Below are 12,157 nucleotides of genomic sequence, written 5' to 3' on the forward strand. Positions count from 1 at the left end.
TAGGACTCTCAAGTTCTTTGCAGCTCAGATTTCTTAAGCTTTTCCCCATTTAAGAAATAGTCTATGGCTCTATTCCTCTGACCAAAATTCATAACCTCACATTTTCCCATATTGTATTCCATCTGCCACTTCTTTGCCCACTCTCCTAGCTTGTCCAATTCCTTCTGCAGCCTCCCCACCGCATCAACTTTCTACCTAACTTTGTGTCATCTGCAAATTTAGCCACAATGCCCTCAGTTCCTTCATCCAGATTGTTACTGTACAATGTGAATAATTGTGGTCCCAATACTAACCCCTGCAGAACTCCTCTGGTCACTGGTTGCCATCTTAAAAAAAAAGAGTCCTTTATCCCTGCTCTCTGCCTTCTGCCAGCCAGTCAATCCTCTACGCATGCCAGTACCATGCCCCTAATGCCATCTCCCATATGGCAGCTTGTCAAAGCCTTCTAAAAATCCAAATAGATCACATCCAACAGTTTTCCTTTGTCCGACTTGCTTGCTAACCTCTTCAAAGAATTCTATCAGATTTGTCAGGCATGCACCCTACCTTGATGAAGTCATGCTGACTCTGCCCTATTTTACCACATACTTCCAAGTATTCTGCAATTTCATCCTTAATAATGGACTCTAAAATCTTACTGATAACTGTGGTCAGGCTAACTGGCCTATGGTTTCCTGTCTTCTACCTCCCTCCTGTCTTAAACAAGGGTGTTACATTTACCATTTTCCTATCCTTTGGGAGCCTCCTTGACTCTAGAAATTCCTGAAAGATGCCAATGTCTCTACAATCTCCTCACCTATCTCTTTCAGAACTCTGTGGTATAGTCCATCCAGTCCAGGTGATCTATCCATCTTCACCTTCCCCAGCACCTTCTCCTTAGTGATGATCACTACGCACGCTTCTGTCCCCTGACTCTCTTGAAGTTCAGGTATGCCACTAGTTTCATTCATTGTGAAAACTGATGCAAAGGACCTATTCAGTTCCTCTACCATTTCTTTGTTCCCCATTACTACTACTCTAACCTCATCTTCCAGCAGTCCAAAATCCATTCTTGCTTCTCTCTTACCTTTTGGATATCTTAAAAAATCCCTTTATAATCTTTTATATTACTGGCTAGCATACTCCATGACATGGTGGCTCAGTGGTTAGCACTGCTGCCTCACAGCGCCAGGGACCCAGGTTAAATCCACCCTTAGGTGACAGTGTGGAGTTTGCACCTTCTCCCCTGTGTCTGCGTGGGTTTCCTCCCACAGTCCAAAGATGTGCAGGTTAGGTGGATTGGCCATGCTAAATTGCTCATTCTATTCACGGATGTGTACATTTGGTGCATAACAGATCGGTGTGGACTTTTTGGGCCAAAGGTCCTACTTCCACGCTGTAGGGGTTCTATGATGCTCTCTTCTTATTGTTTTTTTTAGCTATCCTCTGCTGGTTTTTGAAGAATTCCCATTCCTCTGGCTTCACCACATTGTCTGCTTTTTCTTTTGCTTTTATGCTGTACCTGACTTACCTTGTCAGCCATAATTGCCTCATCCTTCCCTTAATATATCTCTTCTTCCTTTGGGTGAATGTTTGCTGAGCCTCCCACATGTGTGAGGTATAGTGCTGCCACAGACTTAGTTTTGTGACTGTGTCCCAGGAAATTCTATGTCATTGACTGGAGCAGGACTTGTAACCTAAAGGGGTGGGTGACCATCTTAACCCAACAGTCATCAAGGTAAGAGCTATATAAAGTTTTTATGTAACTGTCTGCTTCCAAGACTCTGTGGAGCCTCTCAATCCTCAATATTTGCTATTACCATTACACTTTTTACCAGATTACATCATTTCATCCTAATTGCCCTGTGACGAGGGCAAATTATTCACAAAATCAAAATACATGGGATGATTACAATATGTAGGCTCGCACTGAGAACTAGTTAGCAGACAGGAAACAGAAAGTGGGAGTAAATGGATTATTCTCAAAATGAAGAGGAGTACCACAGGGATCAGGGCATGGGTGTCAGCTATTTGCAATATTTATGAACAATCGGAATGAAGGAATCAACTGTAGTATCTCTGTTTTCTGACAACACAGAACTAGATGAGAATGTGACCGATGAGCAGGATGTAAATAGACTTCAGCATGATTTAGAAAAGTCGAGTGAGTTGGCAGATGTAGCAAAACATGGATAAATGTGAAGTTGTCCACATGATAGGAAAGAGAGATTAAAAGTATGGTTTAAATGGTGATAGATTGGGAAATGTTGATGTTGGTCATTGAGGGCAAGCAGGTAGGTGCTATTAACTTTGAGGATAGAAGATGGTATCTTGGCCTCATTGCTAAAAGGTTTGAGAACAGGAGAAAGGAAGCCTGATTGCAGCTGCTCAGGGCCTTGGAAAGATCACACTTGGATTCTTATGCACAGTTTTGGTTTCCTCACCGAAGAAATAATATATTGCCACAGAAGGAGATCAGCAAGGTTCACCAGCCTGATACCTGGAATGACAGGTTTTTTGTAGGAGGAGAAATTATTCAGCTGGTATCAAGGTAAAACCTCACATGTATTCAGATTGGAGTGGATTCTGGCCAAGCTGGCATGTGCAAGTCCATTGCAGCAATAAGTCTCAGGCAAAGACTGCAATAGGGTGATGTTCAGGAAGAGGCTGATGAATATACACACAAAATACTTGCTGTATTTGCAGGCCTGACAAAATGCCTGTTGTCCCTGATAAGGAGCTGATAAAGAGATCCCAACTTGGCATAAGGCTATATGTGGGGCATAGAACCCATCCTTTCCAGAGGTAAAGGGCAGCAAACTCCCTGGGGAGCTCCACATTGAGTTGGTTGGTAGCACAGAATGTAAGTATTGCTGAAAAAAGACACTTTTTAGATGAAGCATTTTGTCACTGAAACAGGAAGTGCTGGAGAGGATCAACATATCTGGCAATAGCTGTGGAGACAGAAACTGAGTTACCATTTTGAGTAAAGGTAACAAAGTGTGAAGCTGGATGAACACAGCAGGCCAAGCAGCATCTCAGGAGCACAAAAGCTGACGTTTCGGGCCTAGACCCTTCACCAGAGGTCTATCACCATTTAAACCATACTTTTAATCTCTTTTTCCTATCATGTGAACAACTTCACATTTATCCACATTTTGCATCATCTGCCAACTCACTTGACTTTTCTAAATCATGCTGAAGTCTATTTATATCCTGCTCATTGGTCACATTCTCATCTAGTTCTGAGTTGTCAGAAAACAGATATACTACAGTTGATTCCCTCCTTCAGATTGTTCATAAATATTGCAAATAGCTGACACCCAAGCTCTGATCCCTGTGGTACTTCCTCTGATGAAGGGTCTAGGCCCGAAACGTCAGCTTTTGTGCTCCTGAGATGCTGCTTGGCCTGCTGTGTTCATCCAGCTTCACACTTTGTTATCTTGGATTCTCCAGCATCTGCAGTTCCCATTATCTCTGATTACCATTTTGTGTACGCTATTCTTCGGCACTCTTCTCCAGAAAAGAACTTTTGATACTGTTACTGTCACCAGCAGGTGATGACAGCACCCACTAAGCTAAAGATTCAGGGCCACAGCCACCTAGCCAGCCATAGTTACTGCTGCATTTTTCTGTGCCAATATCTTTTTGCTTCCATTCTTTGTCTCCTTGTTGAAGCACAAGTGTACAGCTCATTGCTCGGGTACAGGTAGGAGAAATGCTCTCAGAAAACCATTGAACCACACAGCCCTCATTCTCTTCCCTCTTTTCCTGTTGCCTCTGCTCTATCTCTGGTACTGAAGTGCCTGTAAAGGGGCACGATTGATATATTCAAAGACCTCAGGAGCAAATGATTCCTTTCAAGCACTCAACACAACTTTCTTACTCACTTATTCCATATTTCACAATTCCTTCAATAGCCTTTTCCTTCTGCAATCTAACATAAATGCTTCGAGTTGGATGGCGTTATCTTTAATTTGTGCTCTTGAGGCTGAACACCATCTGCCCTTTCTGCATACTTTCAATGCAGGTGGGAACACCCCTACTATTACTCTTTACAACATGGAAATCGATGTGAACTTTGTCAGAAATGATTAGGAGCGGCTACTACATCTGCCCTGCTATTACTTTCAACCTCAATTGGTTGCCCTCACGTTGAAACAATCTGCGTTACATAGTCAAGTTTTGCAGACAAAATCTGAACCACAAGAACACCATCTTCCATTGTATAATTCTATGAGGAACTGAATAAGGAAACTAAATGAGACAAAATGCTGAGGGCCATTAGTAATGACAGACTTGTATAGAGTTACAAGCTGCAACTTCATAGCCTGACATATCTCTCATTACCTGATCACCTTAAAGCAATGAGAACAATACTAGTTCAGTGAAAAGTGTGGAAGGACATGCGTGGGTCAGCAGTGACATATCTTTTACTAAAGTACAAACATTTTACTATAGAGTATTGCCTGCAGACAACTTCCAAAGTGCTGAACAGATGATCCTTCTTTGTCACCATCCAAAAGTGTTTGGTTCATTCTAGGTGAAATTCAGAAGCAGTTGATAAAATGACTAAGGGACCTTATGACATCCCACACAGTATTTTAGAATCTGTGCACCATGACTAGTTTCTCAACATTAGCAATCTGGGCAGGATTGCCCAGAAATATACTTTCCATAGAAACATATCTAACGATTTAATGATCTAATGATCTAATGGTATAAATCTAATGAAATATGGGCGGGGTCATTATGCCTTCATAATGACAACTTCCCAATAGATCTACTGATGTTTCCAGTCCTTTTTGGTTTTAACTCCCTCAAACCTTCCCTTTCAAACATAATTTCATCTTTTCTCTATAACTAGCACTTCACAAGTTTCTTCAGCAGGTAATTGCTTTTCTCATTGTAAAGCTCTGTTCTTAACAATAATTTGACCATTGCATTAATCAGCATTGTTAAATTATTGCAATGCATTACAGTATTTTCCCCATTGGGAAAAGTGGTCTTCTGCAATCAAATTAAAGAAAATGCTGTTTAAAATCTCTATAGTAATGATATAAAATGATTTTAAATCTTTTAATTGATAAAGAAAATTTTGTAAGCTGTCCTTTGGGAAAAGAAACAACACTTACTCTTGTGCCTAGACAACTATGATTGTCATATGGCTAATATTGATAAGAAGAAAAGCCATCTGTTTAACAGTTCTATTACTTATATTTTCAAAACAATTTTTATAGTTGACTCCATTAGAATTAAGTTTATTGTTACGCGTACTCAAGTGTAGGGATATGGGAGTACAGTGGAAAGTGTACAAAGTTGCCATTCCTAGTGCCATCTTAAGTACAAAGGTACCTAGCTACAAAATCAAAAAATAAAGAAATAAGTTAAAAGTTCACTTTATACTAAGAAGAACGGTAAAGAAATATGGTTAAAAATTCAACATTACAGTCCTTCTGTAGCCATGTTGGGCTTTCCCCACAAGGACACACTCTTCTCCTGAACTCTCCCATAGGCCGTACTCTCCCCAATGCTGGGCTGAGTCCCTCACCACAGACTGCCATCTGGCCTCACTATTCGCTTTGCCAGCAAACAAAATCCAAGTTCACCAGCCTTTTCATCGCCAACCGCCATCTGGGATTGCCAGCCATTTTGCTGCCGACTGCTAAAATTCCACCAGCCCAAGCCACTGCTACGTTCTGGACTCCGATGATTTGTTTGTATTTCAAAAGCTCCAGATTGGCGTTTCTCAGCAGGCAGTACTATGTGCATAGATTTCTTCAGTTTTAAGAGATTCTTCAAGGATCATCAGTCTTTGATGTGATATGTGAATGTGTTTGTTTTAACAACTTGAGGGTATCTAATCTTTTTGAGATTTTATGAATGAAATTTTCAATGTCGGGTATGTTTGAAAACCATTTCTATTAGATTACTAGATTTTATAAAAATGTTTTCATTTCAAAGACAATGGCTACTGAAATCTGTCTGCAGTGAATATTTAGATAAGATATCATGCAGATACATGGGAGGCTCAAAAGATAATGAACAACCCTGGAGTTTCCTCAGCACTTCTAAGAGCAGGGCTTCCTAAACTATGGAATCATGACCCCACACCCCAGATGGGGTTGCAAGATGATATTCCAGGGTTGCATGCTTTTTAAGGTAGCAATCATTGTCATGAAGTTCTAAGTGTAACAGATGCAACGCTTCCTAAACCTTTGACATTTTTTAAATGATGTCCATGGCTTGCTTCACTTATCTGTCAAGCCTAATTCTCATTGTAGGGTCATAGCAATTCTTAAGCCTTGACCTGGAGTTACAGCAGGAACACATTTGTGAAGGATTGCTAAGATTATGTGAAGGATTATGAAGAAAATATTTAATGTTTTTGTTACATGGAATGGCTGTTAAAAATGTAACTTAATATTTCTTTATGTTCCTTTATCCTCCATCAAAAATGTTACTAGCAATGCAGGATAATGTGGAAATTCTTTCTTTAGCTGTTTTGCTAGATTTTCCTGCTCATTAAAGCATTTGAGATTCTACTTTTCGTGAAGTTAGATATTAAAGACACTGAACAATAAGCTTTATTCAATTACAAATATACTTGTGGTATTATATAAAACAATGTAATGCAAGATTACTTCGGATATACATCTGCATATTTGCTGAAAGGCTATAACAGTTTTAGTGCATTTAACAAAATCTCAAATTTCTCTCTTCCTAATTTACTGTTGGTATCTAAACTCAAAGAGAATAGTATTGTTTTGAATACTTCACTAATACTTAGTACAGCAACATTTGAATCCTGAATGTTTTATGGCGTTTCCTGAAATAATGATGTGGCCCTTTCACTCAACAATTTCATCCACTTTTAACATCAGTATCATTGTACAGCTGTGAAAAGCTTTATAAGTCTTAGTATTCTGAACAATAGTAACTTTTCTATTTAAGTAACGCTATTACAATAGCATAAAACAGAAATTGCTGGAGAAACTCAGCAGGTCTGGTAGCATCTGTGGTAAAAGGGCAGAGTTAATGTTTTGAGTCCAGTGGCTAAGAGAAATGTTAACTCTGCTTTCCCTCCATAGATGAGTTTCTCCAGCAATTTCTGTTTTTGTTTCAGATCTGCAGCATCCACAGTTGTTTGTTTTATTACAATGACACTGTCATCTAGTATTTTTAACATCAAGTTCTGCTACAGTAGTCTGTGTAATCACAGAACTAATAATTTGACAGCCATTATGCAATCTAAACAAGAACCACTACATCAGGGCTTTAAAAAAAAGTAATACCTGTAACTCAAATTTTGACAAATGGATTAACAAAACTAAATATTGAAATATCTTAGCAGCTCACACTGATGTTAACCAAATTTACATTAATTCCAAAAGAACTTCATCTTGTCTTAAAAGATAATAGAATTAAGTAATATACTATCCAAGGCACTGTAGTAGACAGAATTCCATTATTACCAATAAGAAATACACTTAAAGTATTGAATCATACCAAATGAATTCTGCTATTCAATGGATTTAAGTACTTCAGTGTTATTGACAGTATACCAATTAAAAAGTTCACATTAATTTTGTGTCTGTGATATTCGAGCACAATGGTGTTGTACACAAGGAATACACAGCACTAGCTTAACTTTTGCATTTTCATTCATCCTAACACACAACTTCTTACAAAGTACACACAGCTTTCAACAAAATATTAAACTGCCCATTCCTCATTTTAAACTACTTGCGAGGTGTAACATTATAATAAAGAATAGTATTTAAGTTTTTAAAGTTTCAGTCCTATACTAGCGATGTACGCTATAGGTAAAACGTGCAGGCTATGTAAGAGGAAAGGTTCTGTGTGAAAATAGGAGGATATAGAGGTTAGACTTGGTTCAGTGATAGCACTCTTTGAATCTGCAGACTGTGAGTTCATCCTGAAGACTTGAACCCTTAGTCAGGCTGATTCAACACAGTACTGGGAGTGCATTTTTCAGATGAAATGTCAGAGACACCATCCACCTCCTCAGCCATGTGTAAATGATCCAGTTGGACTATTTCAAGATATGAGGAGTTTATCTTCGGCCTTGGCCAACTGTTCTTCCTCAAACAACACCACAACTAAACAACAGATCATCTGGTCATTTAGCTACATTACAACAGTGATCATACTTTTAAAGTAATGCATTGCCTGTGAATTGTTTTGGAATGTTTTTGGGAAATGCATTACACAGGTTAAATTCAAATTCTTTCTTGCAATTCATAGAGCATTTCAGACCATTCATTTGTAATGTCGTAAAACAAATAAACAATACTCCTGCAAATAAGTCTTGTAGGTAGCACTGTCAGATTTTTGAAACAGTCACAATTCATGAAAGTAGTAATTTAGCTTTATATATCGATAGCAGCTTTACTAATATGTATTGTACGCACTAAAGTGAAGCACATTTACATTTAAACATATATCTGGAATACTAATGAAGCAGATACTATGTTGAAATTAGATAGGGCAGCTGAAACACAGTTTTTCGGGTATTCAGATCCAAACTATCCTTGACATGCCTCCAATGCACTATATTAATTTAGAAGTGGCTCAATGCCTGTACAGAAAGTCAAGATTTTAAGTTTTGTGTGAAATTTTGGGTGCTTTTATGGGTTTGTTTTTTTGACAGTGCAAGAATAGCTGGAACCTCAACTACTTGTGATGTAGTTGTAATAGCTGTACAATAGTTAGCTAGGAGAGGTTCACACCACAACATTAAGGAGTTAAATTCCATTAAGTTGCAGCCCATTTAACAATTTCAATATTTCTCCAAATTAGCCTGGATTTTGTGGTAGTGAGGACTAACTATGAGAATTTGTTTCCTATACTCATCTGAAATTGACAGCAACAACTCCAGTTAAATGCATAAATTCACAAGTTGTGATTTGTGATTCAAACAGGATGCACTGTTGAGTTCCTCAAAAATGTCACCATCACTTCAATTACATAGAAGCCATGGCAATTATGAGACCGTGGTCTTTTTTGCAATTAACTTCATCATAAAAACCATTGAAAAAGTTGCACCTTGTTGAATGAGATGTCACAATGATCTTTAATGATTTAATAAGTTCTCATTAACTTCTGAAAAAAATTCTGATGCTGGAAATGAATTTTATATTTATGGAACTTTTGTTTTAATAAAAATAATCTCACATCTTGAAAAAATCTATGATATTTCACCTTATATATTTTTGATTGAGGCCTGTCCTATTTATTGCCAATCAACAATCAGATTTGAGAAGGGGATGGTGAATCTTCATCTTGAATGTAACAGAATGACTTGTTGGGCTATTTTAGAGGGCAGTAAGCTGTACGTCTAGGGTTCTAGAGTCACATATAAGCCAGACTATGCAAGGGTAGCAGATTTTATAAATAATAAAGGCCAACCAGATACACTCTTATTTAATCATTCTTGGGATGTGGGCGTCACTGGCTGAGTCAATATTTATTACACAACTCTAATTACCCATGAGAAGATGATGGTGAGCTGCCTTCTTGCACTACTGTAGCTTATATGCTGTGCATGGACCTAGAGTTAAGTTAAGGAAAGAATTCTAGGACTTTGACACAATGACAGTGAGTGAGCAGTGATATATTTCCAAGTCAAGATAGTGAGTGACTTGGAGGGGATCTTGCAGGTGGTGGTGTTCCCATGTATTTTCTCCCTTGTCCTTCTAGATGGAAATGTTTGTTGGTTTGAAGATGCTGCCTAAGGAGCCTTGGTGACTGTGCGGTGCATCTTGTAGGCGGTACACATTGCTGCTGCAGAACTTTGATTTTGGACGGTGTGGATGTTCATGGATGTAATACCAATCAAGTAGGCTTTGTCCTTGATGGTGTCAAGCTTCTTGAATGTTGTTGGAGCTGTGCTCATCCAGGCAAGTGGGGAGACTTCATCGCACTTTTGACTTGTGCTTTGTTAATGGCAGGATAGGGTTTAGAGATTCAGGAAGATAGTTATTTGCTGCAGGATTCATAGTCTCAGATCAGCTCTTGTAACCACTATAGTTGTACTGCTAGTCTAGTTAATGATAACCCCAGATGGTGGCAGCGGGCATTCAGTGATTGTAATGTCATAGAATGTCAAGGGGTGATAGTTAGATTCTGTCTTGTTAGAGATGGCCATCACCTAGCATTTGTGTGCCACAAATGTTATTAGCCACATCTCAGCCGTAGCTTGGATACAGTCTGGGTTTTGCTGAATTTACACATGATCTGCTTCAGTGTCTGAGAAGTCATGAATGGTGCCGAACATTGTACAATCATCGGTGAACATTCCCACTTCTGACTTAATGATGGAGAGAAAGTCATTGATGAAGCAACTGAAATGGTGGGGTCTGGGACACTATCTGAGGAAAAGGATGACTGATCTCCAAAAACCACAACCAATTTCCTTTGTGCCAGGTATGACTCCAAGCAGTGAAATTTTCCCTAATTCCCATTGACTCAGGATTTTCTTGGGCTCCTCGATGCCATGCTCAGTCAAATGCAACCTTGATGTTAAAGGCAGTAACTCTCACCACCTCTGTAATTCATCTTTTGTTCTTGTTTGAACCAATGAGATCAGGAGCTGAGTGGACCTGGTGGAATCCAAACTGGGCATCTATGAGCAATTTACTGCTGAGCTGCTTGACAGCACTATTAATGACATCTTCCATCAATTTACTGATGATGGACAGTGGACTGTTGGGACGATAATTGGTATGTTTTTTTTGTGTGTTTGAAATGTACTTTGGGGAATTTTTCATATTGTTGGGGAGATGCTAGGATAGTAGCTGTACTGGAACAGCTTGGTTACAGGGGCAACAAATTCTGGAGCATTAGGCTAGAATGTTGTCGAGGCCCACAGCCTTTGAAGTGTCCAGTGTCTCCAACTAGTTCTTGATATCACATGGAGTGAACTAAATTACAGTAATTGTAGTCGTTTGTAGATTGCTGTTTTTGTGTCTGGTAGTCACATGGTCACCAATATTGACACTAGCTTTTTATGTGACATTAAGAGTCCAACTGCCAAGGACTCACTTTGAACACATCTTCATATCATCAGTTCAGGCCTCTGGATTGCTAGCCTAGTAACATAAACACCATACTACCATACTTGAATATTCCAAATATTTGAATCGTTTGTATTGCTCTCTATAAGATGTCACAACATTGAAAGATTATAGATGCAAATTTTATTGGCTGTTTATCTCATGTGATGCCATCCATGTCGTGCGATGCCCGAAGATGTACCTGACATGATGTCAGATTCAAACTGGCTTCAGGAAATAGAAAACGCGTGCTGCAGAGGTTGCCACATCTTTAGGGCAAGATTTCCTTGAAATAATTTAAAGGCTCTTTTCCTTCACCATTGATCATGAAAAGTGGGCCATTGCATTTGATGTCAACATTTGGCTATGCTTAACATCAGATTTCTGTGAGTGAGTGGCACATTATGTTCCAGTATCGGTAAAGGCGATAAGTAAAATGGTTCCTTCCGGGAGTGTAACAACATTTTGAATTGGTTGATTTCCTATGCTGGCCATTCTTTAAACATGTGGTGAAGTATAAAAGGTTAGTGAATTGTAGTCCGGCGGCGGTGTACAGCGACTCATTTTTGTCTCAAAGGAATTGAGCAATCTCAAACTCTCATGTTCAGACATTTGATTGCCTTCATCTTCGAGTTGGTAATCAGCATTGTTAGTGCTTGTCTGATTGACAGTTTCAGTAAAAACTGACTCTTCACTCTTGCTTGCTGCTTTCAAGCTGTGGAGAAAAACACAAAAGTATGCTCAGTGACAGACGCAGTCTGAGAATGCATGCTTGGGTCACACAATCAGTCGAACAAACCACAATGTGACACCAATTAGTCGGCAAATTTCTTATAGCAACATGAGAACATCACACTAAAATTACTGAATAAAAGTTATCAAAAATAATCATTAGATAAGATAGATTGTTAATAGCATGGGGAGACACCTTGGGGAAAACAGAACATGCAAGATTGATGCTGCAAATATCAATGCATTACAGCTATGTGTATAATGCATAGTTTCTTATTTATAATATTTTATTCAAGTTTATAGTCATCTTAGCCATGTATTTTCCATTATAATTCAATCATTTCTTTTGTGAATGCTTCGGATACTTC

At 38.8% G+C, this 12,157-nt stretch overlaps 1 protein-coding gene across 4 annotated transcripts in view; it reads right to left on the reverse strand.

The window, feature by feature from the left end:
- Positions 1-5,272: 5,272 nt before the first annotated feature.
- Positions 5,273-12,157, reverse strand: part of flt1 (fms related receptor tyrosine kinase 1) — a 190,996-nt gene continuing 184,111 nt past the window's right edge. For 2 of the 4 annotated variants that reach the window (XM_059646689.1, XM_048532603.2), the window contains exon 30: positions 5,273-11,772. In XM_059646689.1, coding sequence (XP_059502672.1) covers positions 11,556-11,772 — 217 coding nt within the window. In that variant the 3' untranslated portion in view covers positions 5,273-11,555. The remainder of the gene's footprint in view (positions 11,773-12,157) is intronic. The other 2 variants (XM_048532604.2, XM_048532602.2) reach the window with 1 other exon arrangement.

Source organism: Stegostoma tigrinum, chromosome 6 (genome assembly GCF_030684315.1).
Source record: "Stegostoma tigrinum isolate sSteTig4 chromosome 6, sSteTig4.hap1, whole genome shotgun sequence".
Lineage (NCBI taxonomy): Eukaryota > Metazoa > Chordata > Chondrichthyes > Orectolobiformes > Stegostomatidae > Stegostoma > Stegostoma tigrinum.